This window comes from Mauremys reevesii, linkage group 2 (genome assembly GCF_016161935.1).
Source record: "Mauremys reevesii isolate NIE-2019 linkage group 2, ASM1616193v1, whole genome shotgun sequence".
NCBI classification, from domain to species: domain Eukaryota; kingdom Metazoa; phylum Chordata; order Testudines; family Geoemydidae; genus Mauremys; species Mauremys reevesii.
In genome coordinates this window covers 73,694,567-73,718,778 of record NC_052624.1, presented here as the reverse complement: position 1 = coordinate 73,718,778, position 24,212 = coordinate 73,694,567, and the positions used below count along the sequence as shown (strand labels likewise).

At 41.8% G+C, this 24,212-nt stretch overlaps 1 protein-coding gene across 15 annotated transcripts in view; it reads right to left on the bottom strand.

Annotated features, from left to right (window-relative positions):
* The window catches only part of RBMS3 (RNA binding motif single stranded interacting protein 3), a 904,530-nt gene that overhangs the window by 599,508 nt on the left and 280,810 nt on the right, over nucleotides 1-24,212 (bottom strand). For 4 of the 15 annotated variants that reach the window (XM_039527080.1, XM_039527079.1, XM_039527082.1 and 1 more), the window contains exon 3: nucleotides 16,039-16,207. In XM_039527080.1, coding sequence (XP_039383014.1) covers nucleotides 16,039-16,207 — 169 coding nt within the window. Of the gene's footprint in view, nucleotides 1-16,038; nucleotides 16,213-19,287; nucleotides 19,343-24,212 lie in introns of those variants that run through there. The other 11 variants (XM_039527087.1, XM_039527083.1, XM_039527089.1 and 8 more) reach the window with 4 other exon arrangements.

Here is a 24,212-nt window from a genome sequence, read left to right as displayed (position 1 = left end):
TATTGAGCTTCACTGGTTTAACACTTTTGTTTACATAAAGGAGGAAATCTCTGATTTTGGTGCATGCTGCAACTCACTTTCAGTGCCAACATTTCCAGGTTTTAGCCATAAAGGGACTACAAAGGGCACAGAAAAACTCAAATGAACCAGGCTGTTGTAATTCCACAAGTTCAAAATTTGATTTCGTTCCAAATTGGAATAAACGACTAAATTTCAAAATTTCTCCTGAAATGAATTTTTTGGTTCAATCAAAACATTTCATTTTTGATTTTGACTTTATTATAACTTACTATATAATAGAATTTTTTTTAAATGAAAGTAGTTTCAAAATGTAAAATTTCGTTCTGATCTGACAAACAACGTTAGTGTTTCAACCTTATCAAATTGCTTTGTTTCAAATTTCTTTCTAAATGAAATGTCTTTCAAGTCAGCATTTTCTAACAAATTTTTCCAACCCGCTTAAATGTGAACATTAACTACTGCTGAAAATGTTGTTGAACATCATCCCACCTACAGCACTGTTATAAACAAAAGCTCTTTTGCATGTGGCAAGAAACAAATCTAGGCGCAGAAGGAAAATATTTGTCCATTCCACCTGCATTTAACTGAGGGATTTGTATTAATTCAATATCCCCATTTAAAAATAAAAAAGGAGTAAGAAGCATTTCTCATCAGGAAAATTACTTATATTTTTAAATTAAATATTTGTTGAGACTGGCTCAAAAATCCTCACCCTTAGGAGTTGATTACAACAACAAGGAAATCTTCTGAGCATTTTAATTATTTAAAAAGAAAGCAACACAGTTACTGGTTTTGAATGCTCAATCCTTCATAATCTGTCAGATGTCTCCAAACATGTGACAGATTGGGAGTTTGTAGCATCTACCCTCCAGCTTTAATACCAGGATTTTCTCTGGGGCGTGGAGGAAGCTGTCACCTTACTTACAAATCCTAAAGACAACCTGTCTTGTTCATCTAATGTGTAACGGAGAAGCAGCAAAATAGAAGCAGAAAGATCCTATTTGCTAAATTAAAACAAAAACAAAAAAAAAATCCTCTTTAAATCAGAGCATTTATTTAAAAAATAATAGATGTTTATATAGACATTTCCTGGGCTCTGTGTTTACACTTTCCCCAAGTCTCTCCTCTTGTCTAGATTTTTGGAGTTTTCTTTGGTTTTAAAAATATATTGATTTTAAAAATATAATATGGGAGCATACGGTGGAAGTAAAAAAAATTAAGTTAGTTGCAACTGGGTCAGGACCATAGCACATCATTCCCATATAGTGGCTGAGAAATTCCATGAATTTACATATGCTGTGTCCTCTGAGTTCTTCTATTGGTTGGCCTCGTACACTACATCTCCCTCTACACATGTTTTTATACAGCACCCTTCACTTTAGTACCAGAGAGCTCCACTCCCATGGAAGCGGCAAAGGTGTTCAGCCACCAAACCTGATCCCCAAAAAGCTGCATGAATTTGAAGTCCTGTGGGTCTGCAAATCCTGACAGGCTCCTCCTGCTAGCAGCAGTGCACATTGCAGCACAGCTAATATAGGAAGGGAAGCCCATGCTGGTAACATGGCCTGCCTTTATTTTCATCAGGTAGGCCAATGGGTTTGGAGGGTGAGAGACAACACTGCAGAGAATGGCCATTTTCCTTGTCACGGTCTAATTTCCTCTTTAGACCTCAAAAGCCCAAACACTGTGGGGGACCGAAGAAAGGATCTTCTGTAGATTCAGCACTACTCCTTTGCATGCCTCTCAGGCAGGATCTGCAGCATGCTCTACTTGTAGAAGAGAAAGGAAGTCATGACCTATAGTTAACACATTTTCCAAGTGTGGTGGTGGGGAGGGTTTAATCTATGCTATAATTCTCTAGAAGGTAAAATACAGTAAATTACCTTGGCTAAACTGCTATATTACCAGTGACTTTTCTCTACAACCCTGGAAAGAAGCTCAATTTCAAAGGTTAATACACAAAACAAATATGCCCAGCTAACTCAAAGGCTGAATGTAAAAACACATTTGTGGATTTTGTGATGTTTTAAAAGGCCTGGCCAATTTTTAATGGGCTGTCACACATGAATGAGTATGAAAGCACTACAATGAACTGAGCTGATAAGCTGATCTGATCTGAATTAACGGCATGTGATTGCTGCTTTGAAAAACTGGCCTAAAGAGGCAGCATTGAAAGCAATCTTACAAGTCACTGGTACAATTTGCCTCAGCTATAAGAAAGTGTGAAAGGTGAGGGAAGTTAATTAAGAGACATATTTGTTTTGGAGTTTGAAATATTTTTCCTCCCACAATGGAAATGTGTTTTACATTTGCAGCCTAATAAGTTCCTATTTTGAGGCTTTGCTCCTGTAGATAGTGATAATAGATAAACTCAATAATTTGTGTCACCTGTTAGCATTTGGAATTGCACTGATCACATCACCACAATTCTCCTAACTAGCACAGCTCTGCTTTAATACCAAGGTATCTGCTTTAATACCCAAAAACGAAGATTTGCTATTCTCTCCATTTTTACTTCATTCATTTCTCCTTTTAAGTTCTTCCCTTACAGCATTTTGTAAGTTTTCTCACCAGCAGCCACACAAAACTAGCTATTAGTGATAAACCTCCCTGCCTTTTGGCTTTAAACCTCACCCCATCCTGGCCACGTACAGACTGGAGGGCTTTGAAGCTGGGGAGCAAGCTGGCAAGATTATGTCAGATTCTCTGCTCATTTCATGACTCAAAATGCCACTGATGTACTTTACACAATGCATGGAAGTGCCCTGTAACAGACAGTGAAAGGTGACCCTCACCAGCAGTGTCACTTAGTAGTTAGGCAGGGTGTGGTAGGTTGTCCCCCTCCCTGACATCCCGCCTTTCCTCTACATCTCAGTGCTGTAGGGTCTCATCCCTTCTTTTGCGGCTCACCCCTCCAGCTAGGTCAATCATTCCACTCTACCCCTTTTGGGGTACTGTAACAGGGTGCTGGCCAGGAGGTCCTGAGCCAGGCCTCTGTTAGCCCAGGTCCAATTAAGAAGCATTAATTGGGGCTGGCTGAGTAGGCCATGCCAAATTGCTAGAAGAGAAGCACCTGCAGGCCTTATTAGCCGGGGGCTATATAAGGCTGGCGGGGGAGGGGGAAAAGAAAGGAAAGGGAGGAGCCAAAGGCTGTTCATTCCTGCTGGCTGGAGAAGCTAGCTGTCCCCCAGGTTGCTGGTTTGGAGCAGACTGTAAATAGAAGGTAGTGGGCGCTAGCACTGAAAATAAAAAGCACTGGTGATTGCACTCAGAAGAGGTCTCTGGCTGATTTGTTGCAAGGGCAAGCGAATGCCTTGTTACAGGTACTTCAAAAAGAAAAGTCCAAGAACGTAGAAGTCTTTTGATGCCCACAAGGGCTTCAGACCTTTCTCCTTAGTTCCAGGACTTGGGGTCTGGACCCTTGTGTATTCGGGGCCTTCCCCAGCTAGATTCCCCACCAAGGGGTACACTCCCATTGTTGTCCCACTTGTAGGTGTTGGTACAGGAGCCCAGGCCCACCCTGGCATCTGGCCTCTGATCAGGACCCAGTGGTATGCAGCTAAGTTCTACACCCTGGGGTGCAGCTAACTAGCTGCCTCTGTGGATCACTTCCTACCTGAGCTCCCCTTTTCCCCCACAGGGTAAATTAACAGATTGAACTGAAAATAAAGTTTCTGACCTTCCCAAACAGTCACCACTCTCCTTTACAGACCTGGTCAGGTCAGGGTTCTCAGGGGTCAGGCAATGAAGTCCTGGGCTGTTCCTTCCCAGAGCAGAGGTATATTTCCTTCCACCACTTGCCCCCCTCTGGAGCTTCTCTGCTTCCCCTTTTAAACTCTGCCTCCAGCTCATGCAGGTTTGGCAGGTGTGGCCAGCCAGAGCTGCATGGGCCCATAGCTGCTCCTGAATCCCTTGTTCTCCAGTGTGGACTTTTGTATACCCCATCACACAGACACAATATCCTGTGCTGCTGAGTGCATAACCTAAGCTCAATGTCAAGGGTTGATCTGAATCCTGCAGGGAAAACAAGAGCACTCCAAGGAAAGTCTGGTTAAAGAATGGCAGCGGTGGGCTTCAGCAAAGCAAATCCATCCAGTACTTCTCAGCTGGAAAGTCCTTGAAGGTAAGAAAGAGTTAAGGTTAAAATAGGGAAAGTGGAGTGATTCTCAGAGCTCAGTAAGGAAAATAGAAGGGTTCTTAGAAAGGCATTTCCAATTCATATGTTCTGTACTATTTATTTCCTTTCCCATCATTGCTGATTACCAAGATGTACATGTGTAAGAGGAAGCTTTCGCCTCTCTAATCAGCCCTGCTCTATTCCATGAATCCACAATCCAGTGTTTGTGACATTACAAAATGAACCAGGCAGGAGGCTCAGGGCAGATCAGAAAGGCGACAGCTTCTGTTTCACAGATATATCTTGGAAATTAGCTGTGATGGGGGGAAATACAGAATTGCATGACGATTTAATCCTCCCAGCCACACTCTTCAAATGAAGGGCAACAAAGTCTCTCCCTGCGCCTGCCACATTGCCAAAAACTTCACTGGAATGCAGAATTATACGGCATATCTCCCCATAGATAAATGAATGGCTCTGCTTTGGATGGGCTGCGCATCATATATCCACTGAATTCCAAAGAGGTTAAATGAGGTTGTGATTTTTATTACAGATCTATGTAGCATGTGACCTATCATAGAAAATTTGGCCAATACTAAAAGAGTGCTGCTGTCCAGTATGATTTTGAGAAAGTTGCTCTACTTCTGCAAGTCTGGCTTACAGGAAATGAAATCAGTCTTTAAATATCTTTAAGTACTACATGGTAGTATCACAGAAGGAAAGCTCAGCATCACACAACATGGTAACACACCACCTGGAAAAATCACAGCAGCATCATGCAGGGACTTTCCCTGAGAGGAAAAATTTACAAGTTAAGAGCCATATCTCACAAAGTCTCAAGTGATCCTTAAAATGTAACATTAAAATGCCACCTTCACCTATTCTGATTAATCAGGACATACATGGTTAAAGTAAATAGTTAAGGGCTCTGTTCGGACAAGAATCTGATTTCTGTGATTTTGCCTGCAGAGTCTTCGTGGAGTTTACACAGACCTTCACTGCTTTGGAATGTACAGTACTGTAAAATCTGAGTTAGAAAATAAAGGTTACATACCTGTAACTGGAGTTCTTCATGATGGGCTCTGCCTATTCACACTCACAGGGTGCACTGGCAGGTTTGTATCTGACTGTACAAGCATCTCATAACAGTGCCCACTGGAGCACTCACACACCCCTCTGACTCTTTTCGCACTCACATCCTGAACATTTGGAGGGCAACACTATTAAAGGGGGTGTGTTGTTCTGACCACTTCAGTTCCTTCCAATCGCTTCCTCAGGTCTAAGATTCCATTAGGATACTGAGGAAGAGGTGCAGGTGGATGAGGAAGATGAATCTGCCACGACCATTTCAAAGAGATCTAGTTACTGGTACTTCAAGTGTCCTCTGCATGGAATAGTTTGATAAGCAGTACCTCACGCAAGGAAGGTGGGACACAGAGTCCTGACTGAAATACCGCTCTGCCAAACTGAGCTAGGGCTAGGGAGTAGTGTTTTGTAAGTGTATGTATAGAGCTCCAAGTTGCAGCCAAACAGATTTCTGCATTCTGATTCACACACATCTAAAACATTATGGAGGCACTATTGCTCTAGTAGAGAGTGACCTAATCCATACAGGAAGTGGAACAGATCCTAGTTTATAGCTTTCCTCCATGCACAGTTTAACCCATCTGGATAACATCTCTGAAGATGTGTGTCCCTTATGGTTATCTGCATATGAAACGGACTAGGAGACTTTCTAAATTCCTTGGTTCTGTTAAGACAGTAAGTCAAAGCTCTTTTAACATCCAACATATGTAGCTGTGGCTCACCATGTGAGTGTGAGGTCTAGGGGAAAATACTGGCAGATTAATCATTTGATGAAGGTTAAAGTCAAACACCATGTTGGGAAGGAATCTAGGATTAAGACAAAGTACTACTTTATCCTTGTGAAAGAGGGTGAATGGAGGATTAGGAATGAGGGCACGTAGTTAACTCATTCACTTAGTTGATGTTATGGATATGATGAAAGCAGTTTTTATAATTAGGTGAAACAAAGAACACTCTCCAAGAGGCCCTATTATCTCAGTGCGGACTAAACTGAGATCCCACAATAGAACTGGATCTGAATCAGTGGATACATATTGACAGGTCCGTTCATAAATTTCTTTACAGTATCTGGCACAAAAACTGACTTGTCCATTAATGCATAGTGGACAGCTATAGCTGCCAGGTGAAATTTCAAGGAGCATTTAGGAAGCCCTGAGATGTTTAATTGACACAGAATCATAGAATTTTAAGTCTGGAAGGGACCTCAAGAAGACATATTCCAGAATATACTGAATTGGTGCTACTAGTGAATCTATAGGTTTTTTGTTTGCCTGCTTCACAAAGCTACTGCATTCAAGATCATAGCACCTTCTAGTTGACAGTTTCCTAGAGTTAACCAATAGCTGTTGCAGTTCTAATGGGCAGGGTTTCTCCAGATTCATTAGAATCCTCTAGCCCATGCAGTAAGGAGCAGGGAAAGGGGATAAATTCAGCCTTCCTGTTAATAAATCTGAAGACAACAGTAGAGGTCTGTACACACCCTTGGAGAGCTGAAGAGGGTCCAAAAGCATTTTTGCTTTGCCCATGCTGGGCTAACCTATTTTGACACCGTCTTGTCTTATCTTCTTTATCACACTCTGGATGAGACGGAAGGAGGGGAAGTCCTGTAGAAAGGCATCTGATACAGACAGATTGGCTCTCCCTGCTCCTGAGTAAAATGTGATACTTCGCATTCTGTCTGGTTGCACACAAATCTATGCTTGGGTACTCCCACAAGTGTCTTTAATGATCCTTCATGCAATTCCATTACATCCTTGCACTGCTAACGTACCAGGTTGTCGTCTTTGCCTGCTGATGTAGAGCTACAGGATAAACGCACTGGATACACCAACATGGCAGAGCAATTGCCTCCTTGTTCAGGCAGTTCCAGAAAACATGATGGCAACACCTTGCACTACCATGCTCTGGATCTGAGATTGAAAAGATGTGAGAGGCCAACACTTTGCTTTCAACTCCAGTGTATTTGTATACAGTCTCTTTTCTTGAGAATTCCAATGGCCATGAAGTATTAATTTGTTAAAATGCACTGTCCATTCCTGTGGTTGGAGGCATCTGAAGTGGTTGTTTCTAATGGAGCTGGGGGGTTGAAATCTACCTCGTTTTGAAGGTTGCAATACTGATTCCACCATGCCAAGGATAGAACATAAGTACAGCCATAGTGGGTCAGACCAAAGGTTCATATAGCCCAGATCCTGTCTTCCAACAGTGGCCAATGCCAGGTGCCCCAGAGGGAATGAACAGAACAGGTATTCATCAAGTGATCCATCCCACTGTCATCCATTCCCAGCTTCTAGCAAACAGAGGCTAGGGACACCATCCCTGCCCATCCTGGCTAATAGCCATTGATGGACCTCCATGAATTCATCTAGTTCTTTTTAGAACCCTGTTATAGTTTTGGCCTTCACAACATCCTCTGGCAAGGAGTTCCAGAGGTTGACTGAGCATTGTGTGAAGAAATATTTCCTTTTGTTTGTTTTAAACCTGCTGCCTATTCATTTCATTTGGTGGCCCCTAGTTCTTGTGTTATGAGAAAGAGTAAATAACACTTCCTTATTTACTTTCTCCACACCAGTCATGATTTTATAGACCTCTATCATATCCCCCCTTAGTAGTCTCTTTTCCAAGCTGAAAAATCCCAGTCATATTAATCTCTCCTCATACAGCAGCTGTTCCATACCCCTAATCATTTTTGTTGTCCTTTTCTGAACCTTTTTTGGCCTTCCTAATTATATTTTTACACTTTACTTGCCAGAGTTTATGCTCCTTTCTATTTTCCTTATTAGGATTTAACGTCCACTTTTGAAAGGCTGCCTTTTTGCCTCTCACTGCTTATTCTACTTTCTTGTTTAGCCATGGTGGCTCTTTTTTCGTTCTCTGACAGGGGCGGCTCTAGGCATTTTGCCACCCCAAGCATGGCAGGCAGGCTGCCTTCGGTGGCTTGCCTGCGGGAGGTCCCCGGTCCTGTGGATTCGGCGGCAGCCTGCTGGAGGTCTGCCGAAGCCGCGGGACCAGCGGACCCTCCACAGGCATGCCGCTGAAGGCAGCCTGCCTGCCGCCCTCGCGGCGACCGGCAGAGCGCCCCCCGCGGCTTGCCGCTCCAAGCACGCGCTTGGTGTGCTGATGCCTGGAGCCGCCCTTGTTCTCTGACTATGTATTTTAATTTGGGGTATACATTTAAGTTGAGCCTCTATTATGGTGTCTTAAAAGTTTCCATGCAGCTTGCAGGGATTTTAGTTTTGGTGCTGTACCTTTTAAATTCTGTTTACCTAACCTCCTCATTTTTGATGGATATGAGTATCTCTCTTCATATGGTCAACCACATAAACATGTTGTCTTTGTTTGGTCTGTAATTAAGCCAGCCAATGCTGCAGACTTCTCATCCTAAACCAAATATAAGGTGTTACATAAATGGCTGAAGCAGTGAGGCCCATTAGACATAGAAAGAAAACTATTTTCTGAGTAGGATTTTGACCACACCCCACTATGACAGTGTGACAGGTTGGATCACAGAAATCCCCTTGGGACTGCCACCTGATGTGCTGAGACTACCTTTCAGCCTGTTTTCCCTGCCAGCTTTGTACTCCAGTACCTTGCCTTGTTTGAGCCAGACATGCTTGCCTGCTGCAAACACAGATCCAGGTCTGAACCATGTCTCCCACAAGCTGCAGGCTTAACTGAAAACAGCCTAAGAAGTGCTCCTGTCTCCAGCATTCAGATACCCAATCCCAATGGGGTCCAAACCCCAAATAAATCTGTTTTATCCTGTAAACTCATAAATTGTTCGCCCTCTATAACACTGATAGAGAGATATCCACAGCTGTTTGCCCCCCCCAAGTTAATTATTAATACATACTCTGCGTTAATTAATAAGTAAAAAGTGATTTTATTAAATACAAAAGATAGGATTTAAGTGGTTCCAAATAATAACAGACAGAACATAGTAAATTACCAAGCAAAATAAAATAAAAAACATGCAAGTCTATGCCTAATACAGTAAAAACTAAATGCAGGTAAATCTCACCCTCAGAGATGTTCCAATAAGCCTCTTTTACAGACTAGACTGCCTCCTAGTCCGAGTCCAGCAATCACTCACACCTTTGTAGTTACTGTCCTTTGTTTCGGTTTCTTTCAGGCATCTCCTTGGGGTGGAGAGGCTATCTTTTGTGCCAGCTGAAGACCAAATGGAAGGGTTTTCATAGGGGCATATAGAGTCTCTCTCTTGTGGGTGGAAACCCCTCTCGCCCCCTGTGTAGAATCCAGCTACAAAATGGAGTTTTGGAATCACACGGGCAAGTCACATGTCCATGCATGACTCAGTCTTCTACAGGAGGTTCCTAGGAAAGTTCAGATGTGGATTGGCAGCTATCAAGGTTCATTGTTAGCCAAGTACTCCCAATTACTTGAATAACCCCTTCACATTATGTTGACCAAATCTGCCGTAGGTGCTTTCTACAGGAAACACTTTAAATACAAGCATAAAGCCAATGCTCATAACTTCAGATATAAAAATGATGCATGCATACGAATAGGATGAACACATGCAGAAGAGCATAACCTTTGGAAAGATATTACATGACATATCTAGCATAAAACATATTCCAGTTATGTCATATTTACACTCATAAGCCTATTTCTATAAAGCATTATGGGATACAACGTCACAGATGGATTGAAACTTCAGGAATCTTTCTTTTAGAAAAAGGGTCTGCCTATCTGAGGATTGAGAAGTGCTCCTATAAAGGGGTTGCTTTGTTTAGGAGAAGAGAAATTTTTTTTTTAGGTTATCGTAAGTCCTAATGTTTTGAACAGGGAACATGGGTAAGCTATGTCCATGGAAAGGCCTTCCTCTGATGATGCTTTGATCAGCCAGTTATTTAAATAAAGATAAACCATGATACCCTTCCATTTTAAAATGAGCTGCTACCATGGGTAGACATTTTGTGAATAGCCAGGATACAGTGGATAGGCCAAAAGGTAAGATTTTGTACTGGAAATGGTCTTGTCAAACCAAAAAATGAAGGTGCTTGTGGTGTCTCAGTCTGGTAGAGATGTGAGAGCATGCATCTTTGAGACTCAGAGCTGCAAACCAATCTTGAGTATATGAGAGGGTATGATGATGTTAGTGTCAACATGCAGCATTGGAATTTCCTGATAAAGGAGTTAAGTTTATACAGATCTACAAGAGTAATATGGGATGAAGCCCTTCATCTTTCTTCGGTATCAGAAAATACCTGGAGTAGAAACCTTGACCTCTGAATTCCTTTGGCACTCCTCTATGGCTCCTGCTTCCAACAGAGAGTGAAGCTCTGATCTTAACAGGTTTCATGCGAGGAAACCCTGATTAGGAATGGAGGTGCAGGGGCTTATGTGGAGGAGGCGAAAGGAACTGACTGATGTAACCATCTTACCTTATCTCAAGAATCCATCTTTGTGATGCAGTAGAGTCCAAGCACTGACATATCTGGAAGTTGGTCTCCCAAAGGTGGTGAAGAGGTGTGGTGGAAGACTGGTCTGACGCTAACAATCCTCACATCAACTTAATGTCTGACATTTGATCCCAAAGACGAAGATTGCTTCCCTTTCATTCAAGACTTCCTCCTTTGCTGCGTCTGGGAAGGAGGAGGTTGATATTGAAACTGATGCCTTCATGAAAAATAAGATGAGGAAGAGAAAAAGGTATCTGAAGACTGCTCCCAAGGCCCTTCTTCTTGGGGGTTGGTAGACACCCAGTGATCTCGCAGTTGCTCTCTCATCTTTCATTTTCTCTAGTATTTCATGTTTTATTACGGAATAACAGATCACCTTCTAAGGGAAGGTCTTCCAATTTTGATTTAATTTCAGGTGGGTGAGTAGACAATTGAACCCAAGCATGTCTGCATAACGTGATAACTGACATGACTGCTCTTGCTGTAGAGCTGATAAAATCAAGCGTAACTCAGAGAGAATGCTTAGCCATTATTCCACCATCTGTTATCAAGGAATTGACAAGGTTCCTTTGCTTTGTGGGAAACACTTTGGCAAATACGGCCATTTTCTTCCATAAGTGGTATTGATCATGCAACTTCTTGGTAAAGTGTCATCCTGATAAGAAGCAAAACTGATGAAAGTACCTTTCAGGTAATTTTGTCTATCTTCTTTCCCTCCATGTGAGAACACGTGGAATGTGTTTGTCTCACACTTTGGACTGCTTCTGCCAAAACTAAAGAATTAGGAGTTGAGTCAGTATGAAAAAAAATGAAAATCCTTCATAGAGAAATTGATATAATTTGACAGCTTTTTAAAAAATATGTCCCAACTCAATGAAGCAGCAGCCCAAACTGCCTTTGCAGGTTGCAACAGTCTGTCTAAAATTAAAAGAGTAATTTTATTTTTAGGTGGAGAAGCCAGGATAACACAACACAAAAATGGCCATACTGGGTCAGACCAATGGTCCTTTTACCCCAGTATTCTGTCTTCTGACAGTGGCTGGTGACAGATGCATCAGAGGGAGTGAACAGAATTGGACAATTTATCAAGTGTTCCACCCCATCATTCAGTCCCAGCTTCTAGCAGTCAGAGCTGGGAGCATATCAGAGTATGCTACTATTGAGGTCCTGGCCTTTAATCTCTTATCTAGTAGCCTAAATTTGGCCACTCCTACCTTTCTCTATGTCATAGGTACCTACATGTACCATGACCATCAGCTCATTCCCAGAACTGTTCATAAGTCTGTCTAGATGTCTTGAGAAGTCCACAACCTTCGCACCTGGCAAGCAATTCACCATGAGGTCATCACAAACCCAACTATCTATATTTCTAATGATTTAATCTCTCATTACTATTACCTGTCTCTTCCTAATCATTAGTGATCCTTCCCTTGGAGGAGTATTCTCAGTGCAACAGGATACCATGGCATCATCTGAAAGGATAGCCCCTACTATGGGATCGTTTCCCTCCACTCCTGTTTGATGTCCTCCTTCCCTGAAACTTTCATCCTCCTCAGCAGCACAGAGGTTGTTAGATTGTGGATGGGATCACTCTGCTGTGTCCCGGAAAAGTCTCATCTATGTAATTCTCCGACTCCCATAGTTCCTCCAGTTCAGGCACTCAGGTCTCAAGAGTGGCTGAAGTGGTCTCTGAGGATCATGTACTGCTTGCACCAAAGGCACACGTGTGGCACCTGCCCACAAGGCAGGTAATCATACATCCTGTATTGAGTGCAATAAACTGGATCACCCCATTCTGCTGCTGCACTTCTGCCTGTATTATTTTTACTCTTGAAGTGTTTTTTGTTTGTTTGTGCATGGATTTTTTTTTCCTTTTGGGGGATGGTAATTTGCCTAAGTTTAGAGAATGTTTCTTAGGTGTATCTGGCTCTCATGATCCCTCTCTAAACTCCCTTGCAAAACTCCCTTTTGTTGTCCCTGTTCACTAGCTCCTCTGGTCGCTTACGAGCTTGCTTTTTAAGCCCTTGTTCTCCCTAAACTAGCTCTGCTCCCTTGTCAAGGGATCCTAAAGGGATTAGAGATCAAAGGATGACAAACTTGTTAGGAAGCTTCCTTGTTAGGAAGCTCTTGGCCTTGCCTAGTAGGCCCATAGGTTCAGTACACAGCCCCCCCAAGCAGACCACACTATAAACTTAAATTAAGCAGGCCCAGCAAGCAAGCATACAACAGTCACACTAACGAACATCAAACCCACTCCAAGGGGTCACATAGTCATCCCTCTTTCACCTGGAGAACTCCCTCGCAAACCTTCCTATTTGCTGCTCCTATTTGCTAGCTCCATTTTAAAAACAGGGTGGGAGGTTTCTTCTGTTGAGACCAAAGTAAGTTTCAACACTGTTGCCATTCTGTCTATCAACGTGTGGAATTGTAAAACATGTCCCCAGTTTATAGGCTATTCTGGTGCTGTCTGCAAGCCCTTGGGGTAAAATTTATGCAAATCGAGCACCTTCAGGGGATGACAGGCATCTGGTATGGACATCTGATGCCGTGAAGATTGCTGGGCAAGGGATACACCTCTTGAAGCCAGAGCTTTTAGCTTTTGGATCTGCCATGAATCTGGTAATCGGAAACAAACCCCAAAACTAACTAATCTAACCTAAGAAATAAAATTATCTTTTAAAAATAAAGATGAACCAGACATGCTAACCTTCACACTAGAACTAATGCCTAACAAGAATATTGCACTAAGGTACTGTTTTCTCTTACAGAGAAGGATCTGTGTGTGATGGACCCGGAGAGCTTCACATCCCTCTGTTGCTGTGGCTGGAAGGAAGTGAGGTGGACCCTTTTATAGTTTCACGCTCAGAACATTCCTAAATGGAGAGGTGAAGTGTTAGGAAGTGCACCTGAATGCTTCAACAAGCACCGCTAAGAGATATCACCATCAGAGCCGCGTCCACGGGTGCATCTCGCGAGTGGGAACACACAGAGAACGCTCTAAGAAGAACAACAAGTTTTCCTTCATAGCTGCTACTCCTGACTTTGAAAACCCTCTCATCTCACCCCCCAAAATGAAACATTAGGCAAAAACCAATACAGAGGACACCACATGACCCAATTATGTATGTTCAAAGAGAACTCTGATGTTGGCACAGGGCCGGAGGAAAAAACTCTCAGAGATATGCAGACAAATAAAGAGGCACTAATAGTGAAGAGCTGGAACAGAGAAAAAAATTGTGTGCAAGAGATGGCACTTATATAGTGTTATCCCAGCTGTCAATCTAACCCTTTGTAGCCTGCTGCTGACACTTCATGGAATCAGTCCAACTAACTGGTGAGCTGGCACCATAACAAAATGCCAGAGATGACTTCAGCCAAAGCACCGTAGAAGCTTTATGAAACAACTGTGGATGCTAACAGCAGAATTAAATGCAAACATCAATTCAGTTGCCTTCCCCTATGTTTAGCTATTTATTTTTGGTGTTTCTAATCAGGGCATTCGTTTACACAACTCTATTGAATCTGTACCAACCCAGCACTTGGCTGGACTGGCTTTCAAAACTGAAGAGAGTTGCTTCAAATAACCACATATTAGCGTGTGTTGCCCTGATGACTAGGACAAAACGATGTGAATAAAGCTATTTTAATTGAGTTACTACCAACTTTGATCTCAAAAAAGGAAGGAGTGGCTGCAGAATTGGCCTAAGAAGGCTCTCATACCTTGGCTGAAACACGTATACATATGCAGTGTTGTTGTAGCTGTATAGGGAGACAAGGTGGCCTGAAGAAGAGCTCTGTGTAAGCTCAAAAACTTCTCTCCCACCAACAGAAATTGCTTCAATAAAAGATATTACCTCCTCCACCTTGTCTTGCTACTTTGCTACCTAGGGTAGCAGGGTGAAGAGCGACATTCTGTGAATTTACACCATCTAATGGTAGTGTAGTATTCTGCCTGTCTGCCTTTAGTACACTATATAATCAGACTTTAGGTTTAATTCACAAGCATTTTTTTATGATGATCACTAATCAAAGTTTGAGAGGTAGAGACAGTTTAAATATCTATGGAATATAAAGTAAATCTTTACAATGACCCTTTATTTAAGAGAACATTCTAAATCAGAAGGATCAACAGGCTTCCAGCTGTGTCATCCCCCACCTCCCCGGCACCTCCCTCTCACAACTTTTACAATTCCTAAAACTCAAAACAATGGAATATAGCAAACAGCAGCATCTACAGAGATTTATGATATCTCAATAATTTTAAAAAGCAGTCAGATTTGCAGAATTCCTCTCATTTATCACAATTATTATGTCAGACATTTTCTAAGCAACTTTTTGGCTAAAAGTTTGCTGACAAAACATTAAGTCTAAATCAATCTTGCAACCATGTCTTCACATCACACATCATAAATTTTCCCCTGTAAATTAAGTTGCACTTTCCAATAAATCAGGGTGGTTTTTTTTTAATTTTCCTATTAGAATGTACTAGAAGATGATAAAGCTTCCTAACCTATAAGTGGCAGGGTGTTAAGATATTAAAACTTTGTCCTTTAGAATTTCTAAAAAAGTCCCAAAATTAAAAGACATCAAAGTCCAGAGCGGAGCCAAAGAAAGGACAGACTGCTTACACTAGCAAAATCTTTCCTTGTTGTTCCGCTCAAACCTGAAGACCTCCTGAAGCTGAAATTAAAAGAGCCACTGGGCTTCATGTGCAGTTAGCTTTTCAGAAATGAGCAAATACCATTCTAATAGCCATCAACTGTGACCCTTTCACAGCTGTCAAAATAGAACACGCAATAATAGTTACACTCCTCCTTTCTCTCCCCCTCCTTTAGCCAACTGCTCATGTAAACTACAAAGGAGAGCAGGCGTAGCCTAGTGATGATAGACTGTGTTCACTAGGGATGATGACAAATAAACAAATATTAGCAAAACCTATTACGATGACAAGAGACACCCAGCTTTATTGATTCATCCACATAATTTAAAATGTACACTCTCCCAAGCAAAAGAGAATTCACTTATTATCTAATAGCAACCCTCAAGGAAAATAGAAGGGAGCAACAAATAATTTTCCACCCCACCCACCGCCCTAAATTGCAACCAATGTTCATAACAATAGTTTAATATGAAGCTAAGCTGAATTTTTATAAACATTTCTATTGAGCAACAAGAAATTCACATCTGTTTCTGTCTTAGAATCATTCTAAATTTCTCCAAAGCTTACAGTTAATCCATCTGGGGAACAAACATTTCTAACAACAACACTGGGACAGACGGAACGCAGACATAGTCCACTGAGTTGTCAGACTGTGATACTGAGAACTTCTGCCTTCTGGGGAATAACGTAGAGTATTCATGTGGCTACATAAAAGGCTAATTACTTACAGCAGGGTGTCCAGCACAGTAGGTGTAGCTGGCATGGGACTGGTAGTGCAAGCTTGCTCTTGGAAAGGTGTATGTGTTCCAAGCAGGTTGGCTGCTGTTCCACTGTGAGCTAAAGCCAGGGCTCATGGTCACTCTTGATTTACTGTTTTGGTACGTTCTCACTGTGGAGCTGGACTATCAAGAAAGAAAGAAAAATGCAATATAAAAATAGCTTTTAGAATATATTACAAACAGTCCAACTAAATTTAATAAACACACATATACATATCTCAGCACACCATCGTGAACAAAGAGGAGCATTCCCATTAAGGAAGTGAAAGAGGCATCATTTCAGGGTGAAAAAATAGAAGGCATTTTGTAGCACTGTTCTACAGTAAATATAGAAGAATGAATGAGTGTTGGAATTTAGACTGGGCCACACATCAAGAGGAGAATTTAATGGTGATACAGATTTGAGGAGCTGTTTGAAATTTACATATAGGATTACTTCACAAGATTGATTCTTAAAATTTACTACTTCTTTCACTGGTAAGAACTGAAAATTTAAATCTACTGTACCAATGACTAATTAAGGAGCTTCAAAGTGAATAATCTAGCACCTGTGCTCAGAAAGTTTCCTCAGATTTTGCGATTCCATCTCTTGGAAAAATATGGTGGGTTGGGGCAAGGCAAAATATTACAAAGCTGTCCCTAATTTTAGAAAATTGCAACCTCCCACAAAAGACAAGCAGGCTTTAGGACCAAAGATTTGTTAAACTGGGCCCCCAAAAATTGACCCACCCAAAATTAGTTGTCATTTAAAAAAAGTATGGCCATAATATATTTGCTACAGTCAGGGGTGGCTCTAGGAATTTGGCCGCCCCAAGCACGGCGGCACGCTGCGGGGAATGCGCTGGCGGTCGCCGGTCCCGCGGCTCCAGGGGACCTTTTGCAGACGTGCCTGCGGAGGGTCCGCTGGTCCCGCGGCTCCGGTGGAGCATCTGCAGTCATGCCTGCGGGAGGTCCACCGGAGTCGCTCGTCCCGCGGCTCCGGTGGACCTCCCGCAGGCATGACTGTGGAAGGTCCGCTGGAGCCGCCTGCCGCCCTCCCGGCAAAATGCCGCCCCAAGCACGCGCTTGGCGTGCTGGGGTCTGGAGCCGGCCCTGGCTACAGTCAACCACACCCATTGAAAATAAACTTGATGCCTTCATCTACAAGATGTGGCAAACTGACCCAAATTGTGTATGCACTAATAATCATGTATGTTCTTTCCTGATACTTTAAACTTTTTACTACAGAATGCTGTTTCCACTGTAGAATATACCTCAGGACTATTTTAATTGATAAGCACTGGTCTTCTAGACAAGAAATAAAATCACTTTCAGCCTTTGCGGTCCATCTTCCTCCCCACTCCCCAACCCCCCCACCCCCAAAATGGATACATTTTTGACCAAATTATTTGCCCAGGATTCCAAAACAATTCAAATACTGAACATATTTTCTCATTTTATTCTTCTCTCCTTCGTTACAGTTTTTTCCCCTTCACAGAGGAAAGGAAATGAAATTTGGCACTCATTGATTCAAATTACACCAGTGAATTTTACTTATGATATGATCAGTCCTATTCTCAGTGACGTCAACAGCTAAACTCCCATTGACTTTAATGGGAACAGGATGTGATCTTGTTTAAAAAAAATATTATATATATATATATATCAAACTCAACATTCTTTACAAATGTGCCCTCAAGTAAAACCGATATATCATAAAGGAAAATGGAAAATATGGCTTAAGTCGAAAGGACATACTAAATTCATGTTAAAATGGTGATCCTAGTAGTTGGGGTATATTTAGATAGAGCCACCATAAATTGCACTCTGATGACTGCAGTTTAACTTATTTTTAACCACCTTTTTCAAGAACACAGATTATATTTTATACGTAGATTGTATTAAGTACATGTCCATTATTAGGCAATCATGAATATAAACTCCCTTCAGCATCAAAATAATGTAATATAGTTGCGTAGAGGACAATAATACTTTATTATTATGATGTCTATAACTGCAGTGCCTAGGGACCAGCCAAGATCAGGGCTCCTTTGTGCTAGGCACTGTACAGAATAAGGGACAGTCGCCGTCCTGAAGAGCTTACAACCTAAGTGGACAAGACAGACAGGGTATGGGGAAAGGATATAACACACAAGCAGAGCGAGCAGAGTGATGGTTTGAAAAAGTCATGTTTGTTCCATATTTGGTTAATATTTTGGTTCTGGGTTTTGTTGGGGGGGGGGGGGGGGGGAATAGCTAAATAGGAAAGACAAGGGAAGGAAGGGAAGCCATAGCAGAGACGGGGACAATTTTCATCATCTTTCCCATTTTAATACCATATTTAGATGGCTGTTACAAATTGGAACTTTTAGTGCCAACATGCACTGTTAGCACATACTGTATTTATTTAATTTTATTTTTAAAAGTTTAAGTACAGAAAGAATGCTTTGGTTATCAGACATTGTATAAACTATAAGTTCACAAAAAGGCTAAATGACTTCCTGTGTATGTTTATTTCCTGAACTGCAGATTAGGAAGCGTGTAAAGAGCAGTTTCCGCCCAACAGTTCTCAGTATCTCACCAGATTCTCTTCACCCCCGACTCCCAAGTAAAAGATTCCTGTGGTGTGATTTCTAAAGATTTAACTGATGACTAGCTGAACACAAAGCATATGAATGAACACTAAAACCCACACTCAACTCTCATTAGTCTGTGTATGTGACAAGTGGTTACTTTGTTCATTTACAAAAGGCTTTGGAAAAAAAACCTGCCCCTATAGTTAAAGAAGCTTCTTTCAAATAGATCTTTTTTATATGAATCTAAATCATGGCAAGTCAAAGGAAAGCAGCTCTGGCTAGAAAGACTCAAGTTCTCTTTTTTACACCCTTTCCCCAAGGAACAAAAAATGTAATATCTTTTCTTTTATTTGACATATTACTTATCTTTCATATCACCCCTCAAAGACAAATCTCTCTCTGTGCACTCTGGTAGATTTGCTTCGATATGGAAGAAAAGGTTTGGGGTTTGTTTTGACCAGTCCAGACAGACAGACAGAGCCATAATATGCTGCCTTGGTCTCTGCCATTTGTAGATGTCAGATATTAAAGTGTGACTGTTCATTAAATTACCTTATAAATGAGCAGAAAGACTGTTCATCCCTCTATAGAATATTCTATTTATGTTGTGCTATGGTACAGCATCAAGATTTTCCCTACTCACCGTTAGGTCTGATATAGCTGCACTGTACAGGCCAGTGGAAAATATTTGTGGCTGACTGGAAAATAAAAAGACATTGGCAGTTGCAGATTATTAATGTATCATTTACATTACCGCAGCAACCAATGTCCTGTTGTGTCGGGCTCTGTACAAACATACAAAGAATTGCCAATACCCCCAACTGTTTGAAAATCAGAAACAAGCCTCCAAAAATCATGATATATTTAAACATCAAATTTGGGGTTCTTTTAATTTACCTTTAGTGGTCACTTGGGTCATATTTTTCAGCTTTTCTCTGCAACAATGATGTCTAGAAACTTACCTTTTTTTAAAATGAAAGCTGACATTCTCTTATAAGAAACACAGCAACTAGCATGAGATGTGCAATAAAATCATAAGTGCTGACAATACCACAAACAATAAAAGACAGACCCCTTCCCTTCAGAGCTTACAAGAGGTAAAATAAAAATCTCTGCAGATGAGGAGTTGAAAGCTCAACTGAGATTTCCATTTCCCATGCTCTGCATCTCCCCAGTAAAGACTCTCCCACCCCCATTTGTCATCTGACAACGGTGAAGAACCTCAGAAAGAGTCACCTTCTCCTAACACTAATGTTCAGAATGAGGGAAAACTATCATCCCTAGAGATTCTCTCTCTTCCTCTGTTACATCTTCCATCTAGAATCTCCCCAATGGTCCAGAGAAGACTGGTGCCTCCCCATACGAGGGGGACACAAGCTAAAGGGGAGGAAACGTGACTGCACCATGTGTCTCTTCCCCACCCTGGGGCCCCCACACTCTCCCTGCCCCCCCCACCTGTGGAGGGGAGGGGCTCTGTCCTCCTGCTGCACTGCCTCCCTGTATGTTTGGCTGCTCTCCTTGGCAGCCGGGCCTGGGCAGGGAGTGGGAGGGAGCTGCTTCTGGTCGCTGCTCTGTGAACGTAGCCAGCTGCCTGGAAAACCCCAACCTCTTCCTGAGATTTTGCTACTGTTTAAAAGTCCTTTACCTCATCCAGACCAACTCACACCTTATTACTAATTATTATTATTTATTCATATTACCATAGCTCTGAGGACACCTAGTCCTGGGTCCAGACCCCACTGTATTAAGTGTTGTACAAACACAGAACAAAAAGACAGCCCCTGCCCAAGGAGCTGACCATCTAAGACAAGGGACAACCAGATGGAGGTGTACAAGGAAACAATAAGTCAGTATTGGTCAACAAGATAGGCAGTGGTCTCTGCACACCAGCAGCCTAGTTGTTAAGTTTTTTTGTATACATCACAGCAAAGGAGAGTTTTGAAGAGGGATCTGAAGGTGGAGAATGAGGTACCTTTGTGGATGTTTATGGAAAGTTCCTCTCAAGCATGTGGGGCAACGTGGGAGAAAGCAGGTTTGAAAATTTAACAAGTGGGCAATGGAGGCTGGCATCAGAAGAAGGCGAACATCAACAGCTCTGTATCAAATAAGGGATGATAGGTAAGGTAGGGATTGACTGTGAAAAGCCCTGAAAAGGAATATAAACATCTTATTTTTCATGCGATATAAAAGGGGGAGCCAGTGCAGGAATGCAAAGAAAGGAGTGACATAATCAAAGAAATGGGCTAGGAAAATTATCCTACTGGTAGCATTCTGAAGGGTCTGAGTGAGGCAAAACTGCATTTGTCAAGCCCAAAGAGATCCAGATTGTTATTGCTTTCAGAAGTGGTAAGACATTAAGATGTTACAGTTGTGAAAATTGTAAAACATCAATAGATAAATTCAATATAGAAGCTCTTTAAAAAACATCTCATCCAGGATGTGAGAGGAAGGTTTATAAAAACTGCTGTTATCGGGGGAGTTCCCTTTTCTCCAATCTGTTTCATGATGGGAGAAGAGGAGTTACTACTTTTGGCCTCTCTCATCTCAGTGGCTAACCTCTAGAAAGAGCCAACATGCAAAGAGATTTCCAATTTAATCAGCCTCCATGTGATCTTCTGAAAATTTGCAGTTATCTGAAGGTCAGGCAGTCAAGAAAGGAATATAGTCTGACCACCAACATTAAGGTGTCAGGGGATACACTGAGCATTGCATGACTCTATTCCAGAAGTGAGCAAGGATGATCATGTCTTTAAGACACAGGATTAGGAGTCAAGACATCTGGAATTAGAGCTGGTCAAAATGGTTGGTTAAAGTGTTCAATGAAAACTGGCCTTTTCCTCAAATCAGAAATTTCTGTGGGAAATGTCTGTTTGACATTTTTTGTTTTTTCAGGAATCAAAACATTTTCAGCTATCAGCAAAAAATGGAAAAAATCAGGTGTTTTGAAGAAAATCAAAACCTTTGTAGAAATCTTTGATGTAAATGAAATTTTGTTTTCATCAAAAAATGTTACGAGACAAAAAACAGTCCCAAAAAAATCCCTGTTCATTTCTACCTGCAATATATATCCAGCTGCACAAAAAACTCTTTGGAAGCTTGGACAAATCACCTTGAATCTGTGCCTCAGTTTCCTAATCTGTTAAATATGGCTCATAATAATTCACAGGAGTGCTGTAAGACTAAATTTACTCATGTTTCTGAAGTGCTTTTAAGATCTTTGGATGGAAGAGACAGAAGTGCAAACTCTTACTATTCCCTATGTCTAATTGCTGTCAGGAATTAGTTCTTTTAATAGCTGATGCTCAAAGGCTAACTGAGGTAAAAAAATAGTTTAGTATTTATATAGTACTTTTAATCTTCAAAGGATGTACACACATTAAATAGTGACAAAACTTTTGACTAGTCCAACCTCTCCAGCCTTTTAAGCAGTTTATAGTAGATCTAGGAAACAGCAGCTACTCCTCATTTCCTTCCTATTTGCATTTGAATAAAGCAAGTAATTTGACTAAGATATTAAACAACATACAGTAGTTCTGATGTAGACTTAAAAGTCTTAATAGTATATTGTGTGCACTGTCCACTGTCATTTATGACACACTACCTTGTAATTTAAAACTGCACAATAAACTGCTTTTATAAGGAAAATATTCAAAGGGTAATTCAGAATTTCCAGATAATTTAAATTCTTCTTTTCATTAAGTCAGCATTGACTGCAGCTTTTTTATCCCTGCTTGCCAGTCAGTTTCAATTGTATACTAGTGTCACTTGCTTTAGCACTGGCTTGCTTTAGCACTTGCTTTAGCACTGTTAAAGAGACAGGCCCAAATTCTGCTCTAGGTTACACCCATGCATCGAATTCATGAACCTTTAGTGGGATTAAATGGGTGTAAACAACATGAGAATTTACCCTATGCTGTCTAAACCTTTAAAATTAACTCAGATGTGCGTGTACTGAGAAAATGACTTCAATTTGGGTCTCTCCAATACCCAGGATTTTGAATATTCAAATTACTTCAGCCTTTGGCTACTTCTTCAGGCACAGTATCTTTTCACAAAGCTACAGAAGAGAAGTACGCCTAGTAAGTATCTTCTGCCACCAAAGTATCTTCTTTTGGGCCTCAAAGGATTACAGGGCAAGACAGGGCCGATTGTAGCAACTGCTGTTGTTGCTGGAAGAGTCACTGGCTCAGGCTCAAAATGCACCATGCCACGAGACAGAATCTGGGTCTAATCTACAAAAGACTGGATTCATTACAAAAATATGATCACTTCCATAATTCCAAGGTTTTCCTAGAGACAGAGATTAAAAGAGCTGCTCTAGAAGATTCTCACACAGGCTAGGATGGCAACTGTGTCTCATTCCTCAGGGAAGAAAAAAATTCGCAAAGTAAATTAGAAGAGTTTGACAACAATATTAATATTTGAAATGTCAAGGATCGTGGATGGTGAAACTGGAGAGAGTTTTCTTCTACAATGGCATTGAGAACTTAACCAGGAAGGAAATAAGGGGGCAGTGAATTATTTTACCAGCTGAGGCAGAGTTTTCCTGCTCTTACGTTTCCCGTGATTTACATATTACAACATAGAGATAATCTGTCCAAAGAGGACAGAGATAGTAATCGCTTGCCCATTGCAAATTTTGAGTTTACCCAGTTTATTCTGCATCTTTTATGAAGAAGCACCATGGATTTTCCAGAATTAAACAACATTTGGTTGGTGACACAGCATGACTGGCCCCTTTAAGAAGGGGGGGGGGCAGTGCACTTGTGACTCATCAGTTGCCTCCTGACTGGGCTTGAGAGGACACTTGGGCCACATCAAGGACTGAGGATGGGGCAGGTAGGAGCTGCCTAATGGATCCAAAGAGAGACTGGAAAGGGGCAAGTGAGAGCTGACTGAGAACAGAGGAGAGACAGGAGCAGCAATGGAGAGTTGCCTGAGGGAAAGAGCTGCAAGGAACTGAATGGAGAACAGTAACAATGCAGTGCAATGATGAGTTGTGAGGAAAGCTGCTGGGAGGGCGGGCTAGAGCTGGGGAACCCTGCTGAGTTGCAGGAAGACTTGTGCACAGGTTCCTATGAATGAGAGGAAAAACCAGTTTGGTCAGTGTAAGCTGAATCCAGAAGCAAAGGGTTGACTCTGTAGTGAGGTCCTGAGGAGCAGGGGAAGGACTCACAGGCAAGGAGGCCTGGAAAGTGGAACACTGTAAGGAACTCTCTGGCAGAAGACACAAATGGAGGGCTGCAGGAGCAGCCTAGGAACAGGGGATTGCCAGAAGGCGGTGCCCCAGATTCCTGCAGGGAGCTTTCTCGTGGGAGACCTGACCTATGGTTACAGGAGAAAGTTCACGGGAGAGAAGCAGGTCTTGGAACTTTTAGATGGATAGCCTACAGAGTCAACCTGGCCTGGCAGAGTGATGAATGGCCTACAGAGTGCTAGAGGACCGGGGGGAGAATGGTTATTGACTATTAGCTTCATTGATTCCAAGGCCAGCAGGGACCTAGTGATCATCTTGTTTGACCCCTGTATAACCCAGGTCATAGAACTTCCCCAAAAGAATTCCTAGAG